This window comes from Engystomops pustulosus, chromosome 3, assembly GCF_040894005.1.
Source record: "Engystomops pustulosus chromosome 3, aEngPut4.maternal, whole genome shotgun sequence".
In the NCBI taxonomy this organism is placed as follows: domain Eukaryota; kingdom Metazoa; phylum Chordata; class Amphibia; order Anura; family Leptodactylidae; genus Engystomops; species Engystomops pustulosus.
Window position 1 is genome coordinate 234,527,275 of NC_092413.1, and position 22,004 is coordinate 234,549,278.

General features: G+C 51.5%; 1 protein-coding gene across 1 annotated transcript in view; it reads right to left on the minus strand.

Annotated features, from left to right (window-relative positions):
* Positions 1-2,800: 2,800 nt before the first annotated feature.
* CGREF1 (cell growth regulator with EF-hand domain 1) overlaps positions 2,801-22,004 on the minus strand; it is a 30,524-nt gene continuing 11,320 nt past the window's right edge. The window contains exons 2-6 of the mRNA XM_072144057.1: positions 15,475-15,561; positions 13,669-13,722; positions 13,206-13,276; positions 12,796-12,920; positions 2,801-4,413 (exon numbers count right to left, since the gene is read on the minus strand). Coding sequence (XP_072000158.1) covers positions 4,003-4,413; positions 12,796-12,920; positions 13,206-13,276; positions 13,669-13,722; positions 15,475-15,551 — 738 coding nt within the window. The 5' untranslated portion in view covers positions 15,552-15,561 and the 3' untranslated portion in view covers positions 2,801-4,002. The remainder of the gene's footprint in view (positions 4,414-12,795; positions 12,921-13,205; positions 13,277-13,668; positions 13,723-15,474; positions 15,562-22,004) is intronic.

The following is a 22,004-nucleotide window of genomic DNA, read 5'->3' on the forward strand; positions in this document are numbered from 1 at the left end:
GTCTTTGCCTTTTTATTATAATGTACAGGAAATGGAGATAATGTTCTCAGATCACAGAGAAGATCCCGGAGACAATGGTGAAGTCCTTACTGGAGACATTTTGAAAGAAACAAAGAAGTTTGAGACAAATGTAATAACTGCACCAAAAATTGTGCAGAAAAAGGCAAAACAGTCTAAAACACTCTGACCATGTCCCCCTCACGTGAAGCAGCCATTAGGGCACTTTTATAAATCACCAGTAACACAAATATCAGTAAATTCAATGAATCAGTGATTAAGGTCAATAATTCAGACACTGCCTCCCGGAGGAGCTGGACCCGTCTGTTTTATGTCCGCCTTTTGAAAACCCCCAAAGCTCCTTCCTCTTAGGGTGACAGGAAGCCAAACATGAACGAAGCATAGACAAGACCCCGCCCTCATCAGCTGCCCCAATCTAACGGGTGCCGAAACGTTCAGGTCCATCCTAAGACCCCAACACATTCTAAATATACCTGAAATTCAATACAGGTAAGGGCGGGGGTGCGCTTATGAACTAAAAATTGGGACCCAAACTGCGGAAAATAAAAAATCCCTGTAACTGGGCCAGAGATCCCAGAATTTTGGCAGTACCTGCCGATCTTTGTACACCTGACCCATATACAAAGACTTGGGTGTAAGTGAATTATTCCTTAATAAATACCAGGGGTGGGAGTATATCAGACAGTAAGAAACTTCTATTCTGAATTATACAAATCGGAAAAAAAAATAGTGGACAACCGTGAGATCAGAGAATATTTGGGTGGGATACAATTCCCCAAAATTTCGGAAACCCGATATCAAATGATAAATGACGCTATTTCTATGCAAGAAATGAAAACTGCCTGCGCCTCTTTTAGTAAGGACCCCTCACCCGCTCCAGGCGGCTTCCCCTTTAGTTTTTATAAACAATATCAGGAGATTTTACTTCCAAGACTTTTGGAGGAAGCAGAAGGGAAAGGAGGAGTTCCCAGGTCCATGGCGGAGGCCGGGATTGTCCTGATTCCTTAGAGCCGGTAGATTCAGGATCATCTCGTCTATTTCATTGATAATCACGGATATTAAGATCTTTTCTAAAGCGCTTGTAATAAGATTACAAAAAAATCTTAAAGATATAATTCATAGGGATCAAAACATGTTTATACCTGGTGGGTGACTGTATCCAGAGATTGTACTCGGCCATCGACCTGGGAGGGGGGGGGGTCACTGGATGCCGTAAAGGCGTTTGATGGGGCGGAGTGGAGTTTCTTTTGGGAAGTGATGAGGAGATTTGGGCTGGGAGTGAAGTGTATGTACAGTGCCCCTATAGCGAGAATCAGAGGTGTTTCATGTGACCCGTGGAACCTTTACTATTTGCAATATACACAGAACCCCTTGCCATTCAGAGATAGTTGGAGGGGGTCGTGGGGGCGCGGACGATAAGGTTAGTCTATATGCAGATGACTTGGCCCCCACATCCATCCCTATTGCAATTACAGTAGTGCAGGAATTTGGCAGATTTTCTGGGTTAGAAATAAATTGGGGGAAGTCCATTCTGCTGGGCCTAGAGCCACTGGTAGAAAACTGGGCACGGGATAACGTTACACTAACCTGGGGTAAGGACTTCTGATTCCTGGCCGTGGAGGTTTCATGTAGGCGGGAAGAAATTTACGGACTAAATTTCGCACCACTAGTCGGGACACTGAGGAAAAGAATTGGGGGCTGGAACACATTGCCGCTCTCCAAAGCAGGTAAAATCGGGCTTATTAAAATGGTCATTTTAGCTCAGATATTAGATTTTTTGTCGGAAGACTCTTTTCTTTAAATGATTGAAGTAATATTGAACAGTCTGATCTGGGGAAGGAGAAACATTAGGATGAAAATGGATTTCTTGTATAAACCGGTAGGTGAAGGGGGTCTGGGCCTTCCTATCCAGCAGCCCAGATTGATGGATTAATAAATTGGAGGGAGAACCCACTAATGGTTAAATTAGTGAATATGGCACAAGGTAAAGTAGAATCCATCTCTCTCTTATACCACAATCACATCATGGGTGGGGCCTTGAAAAAAGTATGGAACGCTAGGAAGAAGATACTGGGAGTGTAAATGACTCGCCATAACTGGAGAATGTGGTGGGGAATGGGTGTCAGGTACATATCACAAATTATAATAGAGGGGCAATCTATTTCACTTTCACTGATGCAAAGGTTATATGGATTAGAATCGGAGGAATGGTTACGGTATCATCAAGGAACACGAGACATAAATCTATAGGTGATTGAGACACTTCGTAAGGAAAGATGGAAAGTAAATCATGTTCTCTAAACTGGAATCACAGGTTCATTTACCTGAATGTGTGGCACCAGGTTTACTATACGCCAGGTCCTTTGTGTGAAATGAAACTGAAGGAAGACTCCAGGTGCTGCAAATGCCGACTTCCTACATATTGAAGTATTTGGAAAAATAGCTGATGCTCCCAGGATGGAACTTCCCCTCAGCGTTCCTTCAGCTATTTCTGGCCTGATGGATAACCCAAGAATAATCAATCTTCTGGTGAACTGATCAGCAGGCAATGGGAATTCTAGTCAGAAAATGGGGATCCAAACTCCCTCCCAAAGTGGAGACTGGTGGAAACTTACGATGCAGATAAAAGAATATGAACTTAATAGATCCAAAATGACTCGAATAGAGCACAAATGGAACGAAATTTGGTCTCCATGGCAATAGAGTGTGTATTTGACCCTTTTCGCTTTTTTTTTTTAATTTCGATGGACTTGCCAGAGGGGGGGGGGGGGGGGGGGGCTTGGTTGTGCGATAATACGAATGATGACAAACGCTGTGAAACAAATCTCCCCCCAGCGGTACAACCCTGTGAGCCAAAACCAGGGCAAATGCCCAAAAAGCTGAGGACCGTGCCCAGGCCTCCAGTCTTATCAGGAAGCCACCAAATCTATGCGGGACATTATTATTAGTGATATCCAGTGACCCTCTCTTCTCCCCTTGTGGACGATAGATTTACAACCTACGAGCGCTGATCCTTGTGGTTCGTGGGTCACATAGAGCCATGAGGGTGCAGCACCCAGACAGTTACACCACATGTCACCCTTTAGACCTGATGATGTGGAATATGGACCCATCCCCTTTCCCCCCGATGCTGTGTGGGTGCTGATACACAGGTCAGACGCTGATGCTCATCACTCGAATCCCTGTTAGTATCTAAGATAGGGAATTGCTGTAAGTTGAGTTAATTAACCCTTTGCGTGCACATATGCTTCTTTATATATATAAATAATGATTTTAGAGTTAACTGGTATCATGTATCCAATAGAACAAACCTCCCGGTCACATTTGTTTTTTGGACCCGATTACGAATGTTTAAACACTTGTAACGCGCAAGACAGATCCCTCACTGCTGCCATGGTGGCGCCATTACGTTTTATTGTGAAATCTCTCTACTATGCGATAAAGTGTGAATGAAACGACAGGAGGGACTTACATTCCCCTATCTTTTACATCCTCCCCCTATGGACAGTCACGAGCTCTCACTAGAGAACGTCTTCCTACAACAGCCGCTGCCTATAGGATTCTGCCACCTGTGGCCACAACGTGATGTGACGGAGAAGGTTCATTAATCACTGGTCTCAGCTTGTACAGAAAGGGTTAAAAGGCCATGGCAGAATCTTATGCTGCACAGTAAATTATTGAGATCATCTTGGAATATGACAGTCACACGATCTTCAGGAGGACAAAGCGTCTGCTCGGGGAACTGGTGGAAAGAGTCAACGTAACAATAACAGAAATAACAGGACAATCGCCTCCCCCCCCCCCCCCCCGCAGTCACCCTCCATGGAGGCTAATTCTCATTGGACGCATTCTGGAAGATGTGATGTAGGCCATCCTGAAGATGAAATCTGGAAACAGCTGAAGGGGCTGACTTCAGGATTTTTGGGGTCTTTACGGGGGAAGTTCTGTGATTTCAAGTATTTGATCATTTGTTGGACACAATGTTTACATCTCATCATCTACTTTATCGTCCTCTTCTTCTCTTGGCATCTCCACTGCTTCTACCTCTCCGGGGACCTCCTCCACCACATTCTCATCGTGGACCAGTTCCTGCTCTTCCTGACTACTTACAGTCTCTGCCGGTGGAGGGGCAGGGTCATTGGTTTGGTACAGAGGTAGATCATTGTCCTCCTCTGGATGTTGGATCTCCAGTTTTTCTTTATTAGAAGGATCAAAGTCAACAGGAGCCGGGAGATCTTCGATGGGAACCCCCATAGGAGGTGGAATTGCAACTTGAGCAGTATCCTGGCCCTCCTTGTCTTTATAGCTCAGAGAATTGACAAGTTCTTGGGCGCTAAGAAGTCCATCATGGTTCCCATCTTGTTTCTCCAGGACGTCATCAACCACAGAAATCACCTGAGAGAAGATTGAGTATTACTGTATGACTCCATCAAGAACAAGTACAACAAACACAAAACTAGCTGCTGGACCAGAGTGGTAGAGCAGAAAAAGGAGGGGAAGGGGGAGGCAGATGTTACTCATGTGCAGGGCTCAGACTTGTTGTAGGCCATTAAAGACCAAACGGTTTTGTTGTAGGGTTTTAAAACAATACGATGAGTTGGAGTAGTGTGTTCCAGGGCCGGGACGATGGGTAGGCGAGGGTAGGCGATCACCTAGGGCAATACCCGCGCCTCCCATCCTGGGGCGCCATCCTGCTCCCCCTTCCCCCCAAATCGACCAGTAATATGTGTATCTTTAAGAGATTGGTTGGCTATATACTACAGGGGGTAGGTTGGCTATATACTACAGGGGGCAGGTTGGCTATATACTACAGGGGGCAGGCTGGCTATATACTACAGGGGGCAGGCTGGCTATATACTACAGGGGGCAGGATGGCTATATAATGGAGGCAGACTTGCTATAAACTACAGGTGGGCAGGCTGGCTATATACTACAGGGGGGCAGGCTGCCTATGTAATAGGGGCGGACTGGCTATATTCTGGGGGGTTGGCTGTATACTACAGGGTGGGCAGGTTGGCTATATATTACAGGGGGCAGGTTGGCTATATACTACAGGGGGCTGGCAGGCTATATACTACAGGGGAGCAGGATGGCTATATACTACAGGAGGCAGACAGGCTATATACTACAGGGGGCAAGATGGCTATATACTACAGGGGGCTTCACTACAGGGTGGGCAGGCAGGCTGTATACTACAGGGGGCAGACTGGCTATAAACTACAGGGAGGACAGGCTTGCTGTATACTACAGGGGGGCAGGTTGGCTATATATTAAAGGGGGCAGGCTGGCTGTATACTGCAGGGGGACAGGCTGACTATATACTACAGGGGGCAGGCTGGCTATATACTACAGGGGGCAGGCTGGCTATATAATGGGGGGCAGACTGGCTATATACTACAGGGGGGCAGACTGGCTATATACTACAGGGGGGCAGGCTGACTATATACTACTGGAGGGGCAGGCTGGTTATATACTACCGGGGGCATGCTGGCTATATACTACAGGGGCTGGCATGCTCGCTATATACTACAGGGGGATCAGGCTGACTATATATTACAGGGTGGCAGGCTGGCTATATACTACAGGGAGGCAGGCTGGCTATATATTACAGGGGGGGCAGGCTGGCTATATACTACAGGGGGGGCAGGCTGGCTATAGACTACAGGGGTGACAGGCTGGCTATATACTAAAGGGGGGCCAGGCTGGCTATATACTACAGGGGGGGCAAGCTGCCTATATACTACAGGGGGCTGACTGCCTATATACTACAGGGGGCAGGCTGGCTATATACTACAGGAGGGCAGGCTGACTATATACTACTGGAGAGGCAGGCTGGTTATATACTACCAGGGGCATGCTGGCTATATACTACAGGGGCTGGCATGCTCGCTATATACTACAGGGGGATCAGGCTGACTATATATTATAGGGGGGCAGGCTGGCTATATATTACAGGGAGGCAGGCTGGCTATATACTACAGGGAGGCAGGCTGGCTATATACTACAGGGGGCTGGCAGGCTATATAATACAAGGGGCAGGCTGGCTATATACTACAGGGGGGCAGGCTGGCTATATAATACAGGGGGCATGCAGGCTATATACTACAGGGGGGCAGGCTGGCTATAAACTACAGGGGGGCAGGCTGGCTATATACTACAGACTGTGAGAAGATGAGAGTCAAGGCAGAGAGATGGAGAAGGTGGGCAGCAGAGTATAGGAAGGATTGGAGGGCCGTTAGAGAGTTAGCTGGGAGAACGGTCGATAATGAGGGAGTAGACTACAGGTTGAGAAAAGTTGTTCTGAAGACCTGGTCGTGGGGCTCAGAGAATAAGGCAGAGGCAAAGACTTTTGGGATTGGGGACATGGGAGAGTGGATATGGGAAAAGCAGAAAGAGAAGAAGCAGGAGATGATGTCTGGGTCAGATCTACGGGTCATTAGTCCATGGGACTGGATAAGGGAGGTCCAGAGGTGACACCGCACATCCTCCACCTCTGACCCTTCATTTATCCATTACCCAAGGATTTATCTTGTAAGAACATTTGGGCTAAAACTTTTGATGTCCATTGATGTTGGGATTTCTGCTGCTCTCTCCTAGAGTAACTGCACATGTGACCAAATCCCTCTTATTGTCAGTCACATCAGTACCAATACAGGTCCCAGAACCCACTAGATATAAGTCCAATTAGGAGCCTGCAAGAAACAACAATGCAGCTTAGCAGCGTGTGTTGTCAGGACTAGAACCGGCAGACTCCGCTGTCCCAGGCTGCAGCTTTACCAACTGAGCTAAGCAACACTCTGGACAGCTCCAGTGCTGATCCTTGGCCTAGTTTTTGACTTTCCAGTTCCTACTTCCTGTTTCCCTGGCTTTGCTCCGCCCCTTCCTAGATTGGACTTCCGATTTAAACCCAGCCTTGCTTATACATCCTTGCAAGATTATTGTGCTTCCAGCCTGTAGTCTAGCTTGTCTCCTTCTCTCCTGCAATTGACTCCTCTATTGTGCTACGACCTCCGGCTTCCTCCGGACTATGATACCTGCCTGCTCGTCTGTACTGCTGAGCCTCTCCTGTGCTATGACCTCCGGCTTCCTCCGGACTATGATACCTGCCTGCTCCTCTGTACTGCTGAGCCTCTCCTGTGCTATGACCTCCGGCTTCCTCCTGACTATGATACCTGCCTGCTCCTCTGTACTGCTGAGCCTCTCCTGTGCTACGACCTCTGGCTTCCTCCTGACTATGATACCTGCCTGCTCCTCTGTACTGCTGAGCCTCTCCTGTGCTACGACCTCTGGCTTCCTCCTGACTATGATACCTGCCTGCTCCTCTGTACTGCTGAGCCTCTCCTGTGCTATGACCTCCGGCTTAATCCTGACTATTCTACCTGCCTGCTCCTCTGTACTGCTAAGGCTCTCCTGTGCTACGACCTCTGGCTTCCTCCTGACTACGAGACCTGCCTGCTCCTCTGTACTGCTGAGCCTCTCCTGTGCTACGACCTCTGGCTTCATCCTGACTATTCTACCTGCCTGCTCCTCTGTACTGCTAAGCCTCTCCTGTGCTACGACCTCTGGCTTCCTCCTGACTATGATACCTGCCTGCTCCTCTGTACTGCTAAGCCTCTCCTGTGCTACGACCTCTGGCTTCCTCCTGACTATGATACCTGCCTGCTCCTCTGTACTGCTGAGCCTCTCCTGTGCTACGACCTCCGGCTTCCTCCGGACTATGATACCTGCCTGCTCCTCTGTACTGCTGAGCCTCTCCTGTGCTATGACCTCCGGCTTCATCCTGACTATTCTACCTGCCTGCTCCTCTGTACTGCTAAGGCTCTCCTGTGCTACAACCTCTGGCTTCCTCCTGACTACGAGACCTGCCGGCTCCTCTGTACTGCTAAGCCTCTCCTGTGCTACGACCTCTGGCTTCCTCCTGACTATGATACCTGCCTGCTCCTCTGTACTGCTAAGCCTCTCCTGTGCTACGACCTCCGGCTTCCTCCTGACTATGATACCTGCCTGCTCCTCTGTACTGCTGAGCCTCTCCTGTGCTATGACCTCCGGCTTCCTCCTGACTATGATACCTGCCTGCTCCTCTGTACTGCTGAGCCTCTCCTGTGCTACGACCTCTGGCTTCCTCCTGACTATGATACCTGCCTGCTCCTCTGTACTGCTAAGCCTCTCCTGTGCTACGACCTCTGGCTTCCTCCTGACTATGATACCTGCCTGCTCCTCTGTACTGCTAAGCCTCTCCTGTGCTACGACCTCCGGCTTCCTCCTGACTACGATTCCTGCCTGCTCCCCTGTACTGCTAAGCCTCTCCTGTGCTACGACCCCCGGCCTCCTCCGGACTATGATACCTGCCTGCTCCTCTGTACTGCTGAGCCTCTCCTGTGTTACGACCTCCGGCTTCCTCCTGACTACGATTCCTGCCTGCTCCTCTGTACTGCTGAGCCTCTCCTGTGCTACGACCTCTGGCTTCCTCCTGACTATGATACCTGCCTGCTCCTCTGTACTGCTGAGCCTCTCCTGTGCTATGACCTCCGGCTTCCTCCTGACTATGCTACCTACCTGCTCCTCTGTACTGCTGAGCCTCTCCTGTGCTACGACCTCCGGCTTCCTCCTGACTATGATACCTGCCTGCTCCTCTGTACTGCTGAGCCTCTCCTGTGCTACGACCTCTGGCTTCCTCCTGACTATGATACCTGCCTGCTCCTCTGTACTGCTAAGCCTCTCCTGTGCTACGACCTCCGGCTTCCTCCTGACTACGATTCCTGCCTGCTCCCCTGTACTGCTAAGCCTCTCCTGTGCTACGACCCCCGGCCTCCTCCGGACTATGATACCTGCCTGCTCCTCTGTACTGCTGAGCCTCTCCTGTGTTACGACCTCCGGCTTCCTCCTGACTACGATTCCTGCCTGCTCCTCTGTACTGCTGAGCCTCTCCTGTGCTACGACCTCTGGCTTCCTCCTGACTATGATACCTGCCTGCTCCTCTGTACTGCTGAGCCTCTCCTGTGCTACGACCTCTGGCTTCCTCCTGACTATGATACCTGCCTGCTCCTCTGTACTGCTAAGCCTCTCCTGTGTTACGACCTCCGGCTTCCTCCTGACTATGATACCTGCCGGCTCCTCTGTACTGCTGAGCCTCTCCTGTGCTATGACCTCCGGCTTCATCCTGACTATGCTACCTACCTGCTCCTCTGTACTGCTGAGCCTCTCCTGTGCTACGACCTCCGGCTTCCTCCTGACTAGGATACCTGCCTGCTCCTCTGTACTGCTGAGCCTCTCCTGTGCTACGACCCCCGGCCTCCTCCAGAATATGATACCTGCCTGCTCCTCTGTACTGCTGAGCCTCCCCTGTGCTACGACCCCCGGCCTCCTCCAGAATATGATACCTGCCTGCTCCTCTGTACTGCTAAGCCTCTCCTGTATTACGACCTCCGGCTTCCTCCTGACTATGATACCTGCCTGCTCCTCTGTACTGCTGAGCCTCTCCTGTGCTATGACCCCCGGCTTCCTCCTGACTATGATACCTGCCTGCTCCTCTGTACTGCTGAGCCTCTTCTGTGCTATGACCCCCGGCTTCCTCCTGACTATGATACCTGCCGGCTCCTCTGTACTGCTGAGCCTCCCCTGTGCTACGACCTCCGGCTTCCTCCGGACTATGATACCTGCCTGCTCCTCTGTACTGCTGAGCCTCTCCTGTGCTACGACCTCTGGCTTCCTCCTGACTATGATACCTGCCTGCTCCTCTGTACTGCTGAGCCTCTCCTGTGCTATGACCTCCGGCTTCCTCCTGACTATGATACCTGCCGGCTCCTCTGTACTGCTGAGCCTCTCCTGTGCTACGACCTCTGGCTTCCTCCTGACTATGATACCTGCCTGCTCCTCTGTACTGCTGAGCCTCTCCTGTGCTACGACCTCCGGCTTCCTTCTGACTATGATACCTGCCTGCTCCTCTGTACTGCTGAGCCTCTCCTGTATGCTGACCTCTAGCTTCTCCGAGTACGATTCCTGCCTGCTCCTCTGTACTGCTGAGCCTCTCCTGTGCTATGACCCCCGGCTTCCTCCTGACTATGATACCTGCCTGCTCCTCTGTACTGCTAAGCCTCTCCTGTCCTACGACCCCCAGCCTCCTCCTGACTACGCTACCTGCTGGCTCCTCTGTACTGCTGAGCCTCTCCTGTGCTACGACCCCCAGCCTCCTGACTACGCTACCTGCTGCCTCCTCTGTACTGCTGAGCCTCTCCTGTGTGCTGACCTCTAGCTTCTCCGACTACGATTCCTGCCTGCTCCTCTGTACTGCTGAGCCTCTCCTGTGTGCTGACCTCTAGCTTCTCCGACTACGATTCCTGCCTGCTCCTCTGTACTGCTGAGCCTCTCCTGTGTGCTGACCTCTAGCTTCACCGACTACGATTCCTACCTGCTCCTCTGTACTGCTGAGCCTCTCCTGTGTGCTGACCTCTAGCTTCTCCGACTACGATTCCTGCCTGCTCCTCTGTACTGCTGAGCCTCTCCTGTGTGCTGACCTCTAGCTTCACCGACTACGATACCTGCCTGCTCCTCTGTACTGCTGAGCCTCTCCTGTGTGCTGACCTCTAGCTTCACCGACTACGATTCCTGCCTGCTCCTCTGTACTGCTGAGCCTCTCCTGTGTGCTGACCTCTAGCTTCACCGACTACGATTCCTGCCTGCTCCTCTGTACTGCTGAGTCTCTCCTGTGTGCTGACCTCTAGCTTCTCCGACTATGATTCCTGCCTGCTACTCTGTACTGCTGAGCCTCTCCTGTGTGCTGACCTCTAGCTTCACCGACTACGATTCCTGCCTGCTCCTCTGTACTGCTGAGCCTCTCCTGTGTGCTGACCTCTAGCTTCACCGACTACGATTCCTGCCTGCTCCTCTGTACTGCTGAGCCTCTCCTGTGTGCTGACCTCTAGCTTCTCCGACTACGATTCCTGCCTGCTCCTCTGTACTGCTGAGCCTCTCCTGTGTGCTGACCTCTAGCTTCTCCGACTACGATTCCTGCCTGCTACTCTGTACTGCTGAGCCTCTCCTGTGTGCTGACCTCTAGCTTCTCCGACTACGATTCCTGCCTGCTCCTCTGTACTGCTGAGCCTCTCCTGTGTGCTGACCTCTAGCTTCTCTGACTACGATTCCTGCCTGCTCCTCTATACTGCTGAGCCTCTCCTGTGTGCTGACCTCTAGCTTCACCGACTACGATTCCTGCCTGCTCCCCTGTACTGCTGAGCCTCTCCTGTGTGCTGACCTCTAGCTTCACCGACTACGATTCCTGCCTGCTCCTCTGTACTGCTGAGTCTCTCCTGTGTGCTGACCTCTAGCTTCACCGACTACGATTCCTGCCTGCTCCTCTGTACTGCTGAGCCTCTCCTGTGTGCTGACCTCTAGCTTCACCGACTACGATTCCTGCCTGCTCCTCTGTACTGCTGAGCCGCTCCTGTGTTCCGACCTCTGGCTTCAACGACTACGATTCCTGCCTGCTCCTCTGTACTGCTGAGCCTCTCCTGTGTTCCGACCTCTGGCTTCAACGACTACGATTCCTGCCTGCTCCTCTGTACTGCTGAGCCTCTCCTGTGTGCTGACCTCTAGGTTCTCCGACTACGATTCCTGCCTGCTCCTCTGTACTGCTGAGCCTCTCCTGTGTGCTGTCCTCTAGCTTCTCCGACTACGATTCCTGCCTGCTCCTCTGTACTGCTGAGCCTCTCCTGTGTGCTGACCTCTAGCTTCTCCGACTACGATTCCTGCCTGCTCCTCTGTACTGCTGAGCCTCTCCTGTGTGCTGACCTCTAGCTTCTCCGACTACGATTCCTGCCTGCTCCTCTATACTGCTGAGCCTCTCCTGTGTGCTGACCTCTAGCTTCACAGACTACGATTCCTGCCTGCTCCTCTGTACTGCTGAGCCTCTCCTGTGTTCCGACCTCTGGCTTCAACGACTACGATTCCTGCCTGCTCCTCTGTACTGCTGAGCCTCTCCTGTGTTCCGACCTCTGGCTTCAACGACTACGATTCCTGCCTGCTCCTCTGTACTGCTGAGCCTCTCCTGTGTTCCGACCTCTGGCTTCAACGACTACGATTCCTGCCTGCTCCTCTGTACTGCTGAGCCTCTCCTGTGTTCCGACCTCTGGCTTCAACGACTACGATTCCTGCCTGCTCCTCTGTACTGCTAAGCCTCTCCTGTGCTACGACCTCTGGCTTCAACGACTACGATTCCTGCCTGCTCCTCTGTACTGCTAAGCCTCTCCTGTGCTACGACCTCTGGCTTCAACGACTACGATTCCTGCCTGCTCCTCTGTACTGCTAAGCCTCTCCTGTGCTACGACCTCTGGCTTCAACGACTACGATTCCTGCCTGCAATAACTCAAGTAAGTTACAACACTTAGACTCCAAAACCAGACCCAGATCGTTACAGTGTGGTAGGATGCATGGAATCGGTTCCTAATGGACTTGGACATCTCTATCGGTTTTATTTGGACAAGAGATATCTGTTTTTATGATTGTTTTGTCATCACATTTACTGTATTTTATCTGTTGCTTGACTAAAAATGTTTTCAATATATCAGGAATGACCAGGACGCACAATATGGGAGAGGAGAACGTCTACTGGTGGCATCTCCTGGACATCCAGACATATTCATAAATGCTATGAGCAGATCCCTGATCTGAGGTCCCAGCAGTCACCCTATTATCCGTCTTCCTGGTGATGATGAAGTAGACCCTATAGCAATCAGATTCAATGTAAGAGGAATAAAATGCCAACCATAAAGAGATATTTACCAAGTCTTCAGTAGGAATCTCCTTCAGACTCTTTACCAAGACGCCGTGAAGCAGATGCATGAGTTCCAGACCATCCAATTGTCCGTTCTTATCATAGTCATGGAGAGCAAAGAGGCGTAAGATGGCTGAAAGGAGAAGAGACGTGACGAATAATGACATCTAAGTACTACATCTGCCCAAATAGCTCAACCGTTAGGAAGGTCCTACACTTCAGAGGTATCTAGACACCTTTATCCAGGGTCACCACAGACAGCCAGGGCAATAACGGAGAATCATAAAGACTGAGCCACCAGGACAATGGAAGACACTGGACCAAATCCACAATTATCAGACTCCATGTTGGATGAGGAGTATCTGGAGGAGACCTTGTATGCTGATGGGGTATAAGTCCGATGTCATGAGAAACTCACCTGTCTCTCGGCTCATGTTTGGGTCCTTTTCGCCCAGTGGATCTATTTCCTGTAGGTAACTTTGTAGGAACCTGGGAATAGAGATTGTAGATCCTTTTATGATCCCATATCCTGATCTCAGGAGGTCCAAAACACAATAATAATAGGTCAGACCAAGAACCAAACCCTTCATATGTGTAACCTGGAGATCTGCATCATGTGTGGCCTGAAGATCCCTGAGTCCAGTCGTCACTCGGCCTGAGATGTCGGTGCGACTTGTGTAGAATAAGCTCTGACTTGTGTTCTTGTATCTGATGGAAGTCATACTCCTTTCTCTTCCACAACTGTCTTTGTGTGATCTGGAATCTCTACGGCTCAGGCTGCGGTCACACGTGCCGTGTGACCACGGGTTGAAACGCCACGTGTGACCGCAGCCTCAATGTAACCTGTGTGTCCTCAGCGATTGGAGAACCGGACCTCTCACCTGAGATGTTCTTCTCCTGGAGAGAAGGGGCTGATGACATCTGACTGCTCCGACCTGCAAGAAAACAGCTGAGATGAATCCATGGAGTAACGGCATGGGGCCTCATCATCAGCAGAAGGTCCATCTCATGATAACTACACGTGGAGCAGGGGGGGGGGCGCTCTGCTGCTTCTGACACACAATCCATTTTGTAAGCACAGAATAATTTTACATAATAAATTATGTGAACAAAAAAATTAATTTGTGTTCACAGGATCATTTTTTATGACACAGAATTAACTTTCGTTAAACTGCCAAATCTGTGACAAAATTCTAATTCTGTGTGACAAAATTTTATTCTGTGACATGAAATTCTTATTCTGTGCAACAAAATCTATTTCTGTGGGACAAAATTCTTATGCTGTGTTACAGAATTTACTTCCTGTACAACAAAATGGCATTCTGTGAGGCCCCTAGTATAGACCCCTAGTCTTCCTTCTAGAGACCAGGAATCGGCAGCCTGCGGGGTCTTCTAGAGTATAATACCAGCAGACCTCCAGGAGATAAGAAGCCCACATGGAGGAGCTGGGTGGTGGGGGTATTTTGGATGTGATGGGTAAGCGTCACCTTATTTGGACAGGAATATCTTGGATAAATGACTACTCTTTTGGAGAGGTTGTTGGTAAGAAGAATCTAAAACAGGAAGGTGCAACACCCCAGCCAACGCATTCGCAAGGTGGTAATTGCGAATAGCACCATCTCCGTGTCAGGAGCTGTTAGAGAGACTGATCACCTCTCTAGGAAGTCTCTAAGTACTGGAGATCTTTTTAATTGCAGCTGTCTGGTAAGGCAAGAGTTAACACTGTGGAATGTTCTGGTCCAATGATATATCTTGTGATACTGTGAGGCAAGCTGGAAGCTGATTGGAGGGTGCTATCACCTGACCAAGGGAGTATATAAACCCCTGGTGGGAGGGAGCACATGGTCAGACCTCATGAGGAGAGTGAGAGACTCCATCTTGGAGCAAAGCAACCAGAGGAGAGAGCAGCTCCTGCAGAGCCGCACCAACCAGTGTCTGAATACCAGTGTCTTAATGTCAAGGCAAGCTGCCTGACACAGTAGGGCAAGTCCGGAGACTAAGCCCCAGAGCAGAGGTCCACCACCTGGAGTCGGCTCCATCTTTACCAGCACAGCTGGGCTGGCGTGTGTTGGGCTGGCATGTGTTGGGCTGGCGTGTCTGGGGCTGGCGTGTCTTGGGCTGGCGTGTCTGGGGCTGGCGTGACGGGCTGGCGTGTCTTGGGCTGGCGTGTCTGAGCTGGACTGGGCTGAAGTGTCTGGGGCTGGCGTGTCTGAGCTGGACTGGGCTGGCGTGTCTTGGGCTGGCGTGTCTGAGCTGGACTGGGCTGGCGTGTCTGGGGCTGGTGTGTCTTGGGCTGGCGTGTCTTGGGCTGGCGTGTCTTGGGCTGGCGTGTCTGAGCTGGACTGGGCTGGCGTGTCTGGGGCTGGCGTGTCTTGGGCTGGCGTGTCTGAGCTGGACTGGGCTGGCGTGTCTGGGGCTGGCGTGTCTGAGCTGGACTGAGCTGGCGTGTCTGGGTCTGGCTTGTCTGGGGCTAGCATGTCTGGGGCTGGCGTGTCTGGGGCTGGCGTGTCTGGGGCTGGCATGTCTTGATTGGGTTGCAGAGTAGTACCCTGGAGAAGGAGGACATGAGGCTGTAGGAAGTGGAGTTGGCTGTAGTATGAGGGGCAGTGGTATGTCGGTGTAACTTGTGGCTGTATACCTTGGAGCCCGGCGTGTTACTACACATGTCCTGTATGCTTCTCACTTACCTGCTATCTGCCCTGGGAGCTGCCAGTGCATGGCTGAAGAGCAGAGGCAGCAGCCGGACCAGAACCGAACCCCTCATGGTGGACTCTCTGCAGAACAAAGGGAATATTATTGTGTGCAACTGAATTGTGTATAAACAAAAGCCAATCTGGGCGGGGCTGTGACTACCTCTCACACAGGATATACAGGCAGGGGGCGGGGCTGTGACTACCTCTCACACAGGATATACAGGCAGGGGGCGGGGCTGTGACTACCTCTCACACAGGATATACAGGCAGGGGGCGGGGCTGTGACTACCTCTCACACAGGATATACAGGCAGGGGGCGGGGCTGTGACTACCTCTCACACAGGATATACAGGCAGGGGGCGGGGCTGTGACTACCTCTCACACAGGATATACAGGCAGGGGGCGGGGCTGTGACTACCTCTCACACAGGATATACAGGCAGGGGGCGGGGCTGTGACTACCTCTCACACAGGATATACAGGCAGGGGACGGGGCTGTGACTACCTCTCACACAGGATATACAGGCAGGGGGCTGGGCTGTGACTACTCACACACAGGATATACAGGCAGGGGGTGGGGCTGTGACTACCTCTCACACAGGATATACAGGCAGGGGGCGGGGCTGTGACTACCTCTCACAGAGGATATACAGGCAGGGGGCGGGGCTGTGACCACCTCCTACACAGCAGTTGGGTTTTCCCCGACCGGTTTTTAGCGCTGTGCTTCTTTTAATCTCGGGGTTTTCTCTGACACCCTGGGGGAGGGGCAGCAGGGTGTAACCATTGTGAATGATTTGTGTCTGGAAAGTTCCAGGAGATCTGAGACGTCTCGGTGCTGCACAACTTGTTTGCTAAACCTCTTGGTGATAGATAAGAGAAGCGAGACGTCTCCTCCTACAAGGATTAATAATCAAACCAAGAGCGAGGACACCTCAGTGGTGGGATACAGTCTAGGAGACCTCAGTGGTGGGATACAGTCTAGGACACCTCAGTGGTGGATACAGACTAGGACACCTCAGTGGTGGGATACAGTCTAGGACACCTCAGTGGTGGGATACATTCTAGGACACCTCAGTGGTGGATACAGTCTAGGACGCCTTAGTGGTGGGATACAGTCTAGGACACCTCAGTGGTGGATACAGTCTAGGACACCTCAGTGGTGGGATACAGTCTAGGACACCTCAGTGATGGGATACAGTCTAGGACACCTCAGTGGTGGGATACAGTCTAGGAGACCTCAGTGGTGGGATACAGTCTAGGACACCTCAGTGGTGGATACAGTCTAGGACGCCTTAGTGGTGGGATACAGTCTAGGACACCTCAGTGGTGGATACAGTCTAGGACACCTCAGTGGTGGGATACAGTCTAGGACACCTCAGTGATGGGATACAGTCTAGGACTCCTCAGTGGTGGGATACAGTCTAGGACTCCTCAGTGGTGGGATACAGTCTAGGACACCTCAGTGGTGGGATACAGTCTAGGACTCCTCAGTGGTGGGATACAGTCTAGGACTCCTCAGTGGTGGGATACAGTCTAGGACACCTCAGTGGTGGGATACAGTCTAGGACACCTCAGTGGTGGGATACAGTCTAGGACTCCTCAGTGGTGGGATACAGTCTAGGACTCCTCAGTGGTGGGATACAGTCTAGGACACCTCAGTGGTGGGATACAGTCTAGGACACCTCAGTGGTGGGATACAGTCTAGGACACCTCAGTGGTGGGATACAGTCTAGGACACCTCAGTGGTGGATACAGTCTAGGACACCTCAGTGGTGGGATACAGTCTAGGACACCTCAGTGGTGGGATACAGTCTAGGACACCTCAGTGGTGGTATACAGTCTAGGACACCTCGGTGGTGGATACAGTCTAGGACACCTCAGTGGTGGGATACAGTCTAGGACACCTCGGTGGTGGATACAGTCTAGGACACCTCGGTGGTGGATACAGTCTAGGACACCTCAGTGGTGGGATACAGTCTAGGACACCTCAGTGGTGGGATACAGTCTAGGACACCTCAGTGGTGGATACAGTCTAGGACACCTCAGTGGTGGGATACAGTCTAGGACACCTCGGTGGTGGGATACAGTCTAGGACACCTCGGTGGTGGATACAGTCTAGGACACCTCGGTGGTGGATACAGTCTAGGACACCTCAGTGGTGGGATACAGTCTAGGACACCTCAGTGGTGGGATACAGTCTAGGACACCTCAGTGGTGGGATACAGTCTAGGACACCTCAGTGGTGGGATACAGTCTAGGACACCTCAGTGGTGGGATACAGTCTAGGACACCTCAGTGGTGGGATACAGTCTAGGACACCTCAGTGGTGGGATACAGTCTAGGACACCTCAGTGGTGGGATACAGTCTAGGACACCTCAGTGGTGGGATACAGTCTAGGACACCTCAGTGGTGGGATACAGTCTAGGACACCTCAGTGGTGGGATACAGTCTAGGACACCTCAGTGGTGGGATACAGTCTAGGACACCTCAGTGGTGGATACAGTCTAGGACACCTCAGTGGTGGGATACAGTGTCTAAGACACCTCAGTGGTGGGATACAGTCTAGGACACCTCAGTGGTGGGATACAGTCTAGGACACCTCAGTGGTGGATACAGTCTAGGACACCTCAGTGGTGGATACAGTGTCTAGGACACCTCAGTGGTGGGATACAGTGTCTAGGACACCTCAGTGGTGGGATACAGTCTAGGACACCTCAGTGATGGGATACAGTCTAGGACTCCTCAGTGGTGGATACAGTCTAGGACACCTCAGTGGTGGATACAGTCTAGGAGACCTCAGTGGTGGGATACAGTCTAGGAGACCTCAGTGGTGGGATACAGTCTAGGACACCTCAGTGGTGGGATACAGTCTAGGAGACCTCAGTGGTGGGATACAGTCTAGGACAGTGATGGCTAACCTATGGCACTGGTGGTGGAGGGGGCACTCTGAGCCCTTTCTGTGGGCACTCAGGCCATCACCAGAGATGACTCCAGGTATCTTCCTGCAGTCCCAGACAGCCCAGGACTTGCTGTGCACAGAGCTATTTTAAAGTGACAGCTCTACCTGGGACTATTTCCTGCTTTATTGGTGTCCTCAGGTGCTGGTATCAATGAGAACTGTGACAAAGAAGGGAGTATAAATCACAAATTAAATTTCTGTGTTGGCACTCTGCGATAAATAAGCGGGTCTTTGTTGTAGTTTGGGCACTCGGTCTCTAAAAGGTTTGCCATCACTGGTCTAGGACACCTCAGTGGTGGATACAGTCTAGGACACCTCAGTGGTGGGATACAGTCTAGGACACCTCAGTGGTGGATACAGTCTAGGACACCTCAGTGGTGGATACAGTCTAGGACACCTCAGTGGTGGATACAGTCTAGGACACCTCAGTGGTGGGATACAGTCTAGGACACCTCAGTGGTGGGATACAGTCTAGGACACCTCAGTGGTGGGATACAGTCTAGGACACCTCAGTGGTGGGGTACAGTCTAGGACACCTCAGTGGTGGGATACAGTCTAGGACACCTCAGTGGTGGGATACAGTCTAGGATACCTCAGTGGTGGGATACAGTCTAGGACACCTCAGTGGTGGGATACAGTCTAGGACACCTCAGTGGTGGATACAGTCTAGGACACCTCAGTGGTGGATACAGTCTAGGACACCTCGGTGGTGGATACAGTCTAGGACACCTCAGTGGTGGATACAGTCTAGGACACCTCAGTGGTGGATACAGTCTAGGACACCTCAGTGATGGGATACAGTCTAGGACACCTCAGTGGTGGATACAGTCTAGGACACCTCAGTGGTGGGATACAGTGTCTAGGACACCTCAGTGGTGGGATACAGTCTAGGACACCTCAGTGGTGGGATACAGTCTAGGACACCTCAGTGGTGGGATACAGTCTAGGACACCTCAGAGATGGGATACAGTCTAGCACTCCTCAGTGGTGGATACAGTCTAGGACACCTCAGTGGTGGATACAGTCTAGGAGACCTCAGTGGTGGGATACAGTCTAGGACACCTCAGTGGTGGGATACAGTCTAGGACACCTCAGTGGTGGGATACAGTCTAGGACACCTCAGTGGTGGATACAGTCTAGGACACCTCAGTGGTGGATACAGTCTAGGACACCTCAGTGGTGGAATACAGTCTAGGACACCTCAGTGGTGGATACAGTCTAGGACGCCTTAGTGGTGGGATACAGTCTAGGACACCTCAGTGGTGGATACAGTCTAGGACACCTCAGTGGTGGGATACAGTCTAGGACACCTCAGTGGTGGGATACCGTCTAGGACACCTCAGTGGTGGGATACAGTCTAGGAGACCTCAGTGGTGGGATACAGTCTAGGACACCTCAGTGGTGGATACAGTCTAGGACACCTCAGTGGTGGAATACAGTCTAGGACGCCTCAGTGGTGGGATACAGTCTAGGACGCCTTAGTGGTGGGATACAGTCTAGGACACCTCAGTGGTGGGATACAGTCTAGGACACCACAGTGATGGGATAGAGTCTAGGACACCTCAGTGGTGGATACAGTCTAGGACTCCTCAGTGGTGGGATACAGTCTAGGACACCTCAGTGATGGGATAGAGTCTAGGACACCTCAGTGGTGGATACAGTCTAGGACGCCTCAGTGGTGGGATACAGTCTAGGACACCTCAGTGGTGGGATACAGTCTAGGACTCCTCAGTGGTGGATACAGTCTAGGACACCTCAGTGATGGGATACAGTCTAGGACACCTCAGTGGTGGATACAGTCTATGAGACCTCAGTGGTGGATACAGTCTAGGACACCTCAGTGATCGGATACAGTCTAGGACACCTCAGTGGTGGATACAGTCTAGGAGACCTCAGTGGTGGGATACAGTCTAGGACACCTCAGTGGTGGAATACAGTCTAGGACGCCTCAGTGGTGGGATACAGTCTAGGACACCTCAGTGGTGGGATACAGTCTAGGAGACCTCAGTGGTGGGATACAGTCTAGGAGACCTCAGTGGTGGATACAGTCTAGGACACCTCAGTGGTGGGATACAGTCTAGGAGACCTCAGTGGTGGGATACAGTCTAGGACACCTCAGTGGTGGATACAGTCTAGGACACCTCAGTGGTGGGATACAGTCTAGGAGACCTCAGTGGTGGGATACAGTCTAGGAGACCTCAGTGGTGGATACAGTCTAGGAGACCTCAGTGGTGGGATACAGTCTAGGACACCTCAGTGGTTGGATACAGTCTAGGAGACCTCAGTGGTGGGATACAGTCTAGGACACCTCAGTGGTGGGATACAGTCTAGGACACCTCAGTGGTGGATACAGTCTAGGACTCCTCAGTGGTGGATACAGTCTAGGACACCTCAGTGATGGGATACAGTCTAGGACACCTCAGTGGTGGATACAGTCTAGGACACCTCAGTGGTGGGATACAGTGTCTAGGACACCTCAGTGGTGGGATACAGTCTAGGAGACCTCAGTGGTGGGATACAGTCTAGGACACCTCAGTGGTGGGATACAGTCTAGGACACCTCAGTGGTGGGATACAGTCTAGGACACCTCAGTGGTGGATACAGTCTAGGACACCTCAGTGGTGGATACAGTCTAGGACACCTCAGTGGTGGGATACAGTCTAGGACTCCTCAGTGGTGGATACAGTCTAGGACACCTCAGTGATGGGATACAGTCTAGGACACCTCAATGGTGGATACAGTCTAGGACACCTCAGTGGTGGGATACAGTGTCTAGGACACCTCAGTGGTGGGATACAGTCTAGGACACCTCAGTGATGGGATACAGTCTAGCACTCCTCAGCGGTGGATACAGTCTAGGACACCTCAGTGGTGGGATACAGTGTCTAGGACACCTCAGTGGAGGGATACAGTCTAGGACACCTCAGTGGTGGATACAGTCTAGGACACCTCAGTGGTGGGATACAGTCTAGGACACCTCAGTGGTGGATACAGTCTAGGACACCTCAGTGGTGGGTTATACAGTCTAGGACACCTCAGTGGTGGGATACAGTCTAGGACACCTCAGTGGTGGGGTACAGTCTAGGACACCTCAGTAGTGGATACAGTCTAGGACACCTCAGTAGTGGATACAGTCTAGGACACCTCAGTGGTGGGATACAGTCTAGGACACCTCAGTGGTGGATACAGTCTAGGAGACCTCAGTGGTGGGATACAGTCTAGGACACCTCAGTGGTGGGATACAGTCTAGGACACCTCAGTGGTGGGATACAGTCTAGGACACCTCAGTGGTGGATACAGTCTAGGACACCTCAGTGGTGGGATACAGTCTAGGACACCTCAGTGGTGGGATACAGTCTAGGACACCTCAGTGGTGGGATACAGTCTAGGACACCTCGGTGGTGGATACAGTCTAGGACACCTCGGTGGTGGATACAGTCTAGGACACCTCAGTGGTGGATACAGTCTAGGACACCTCAGTGGTGGGATACAGTCTAGGACACCTCAGTGGTGGGATACAGTCTAGGACACCTCAGTGGTGGGATACAGTCTAGGACACCTCAGT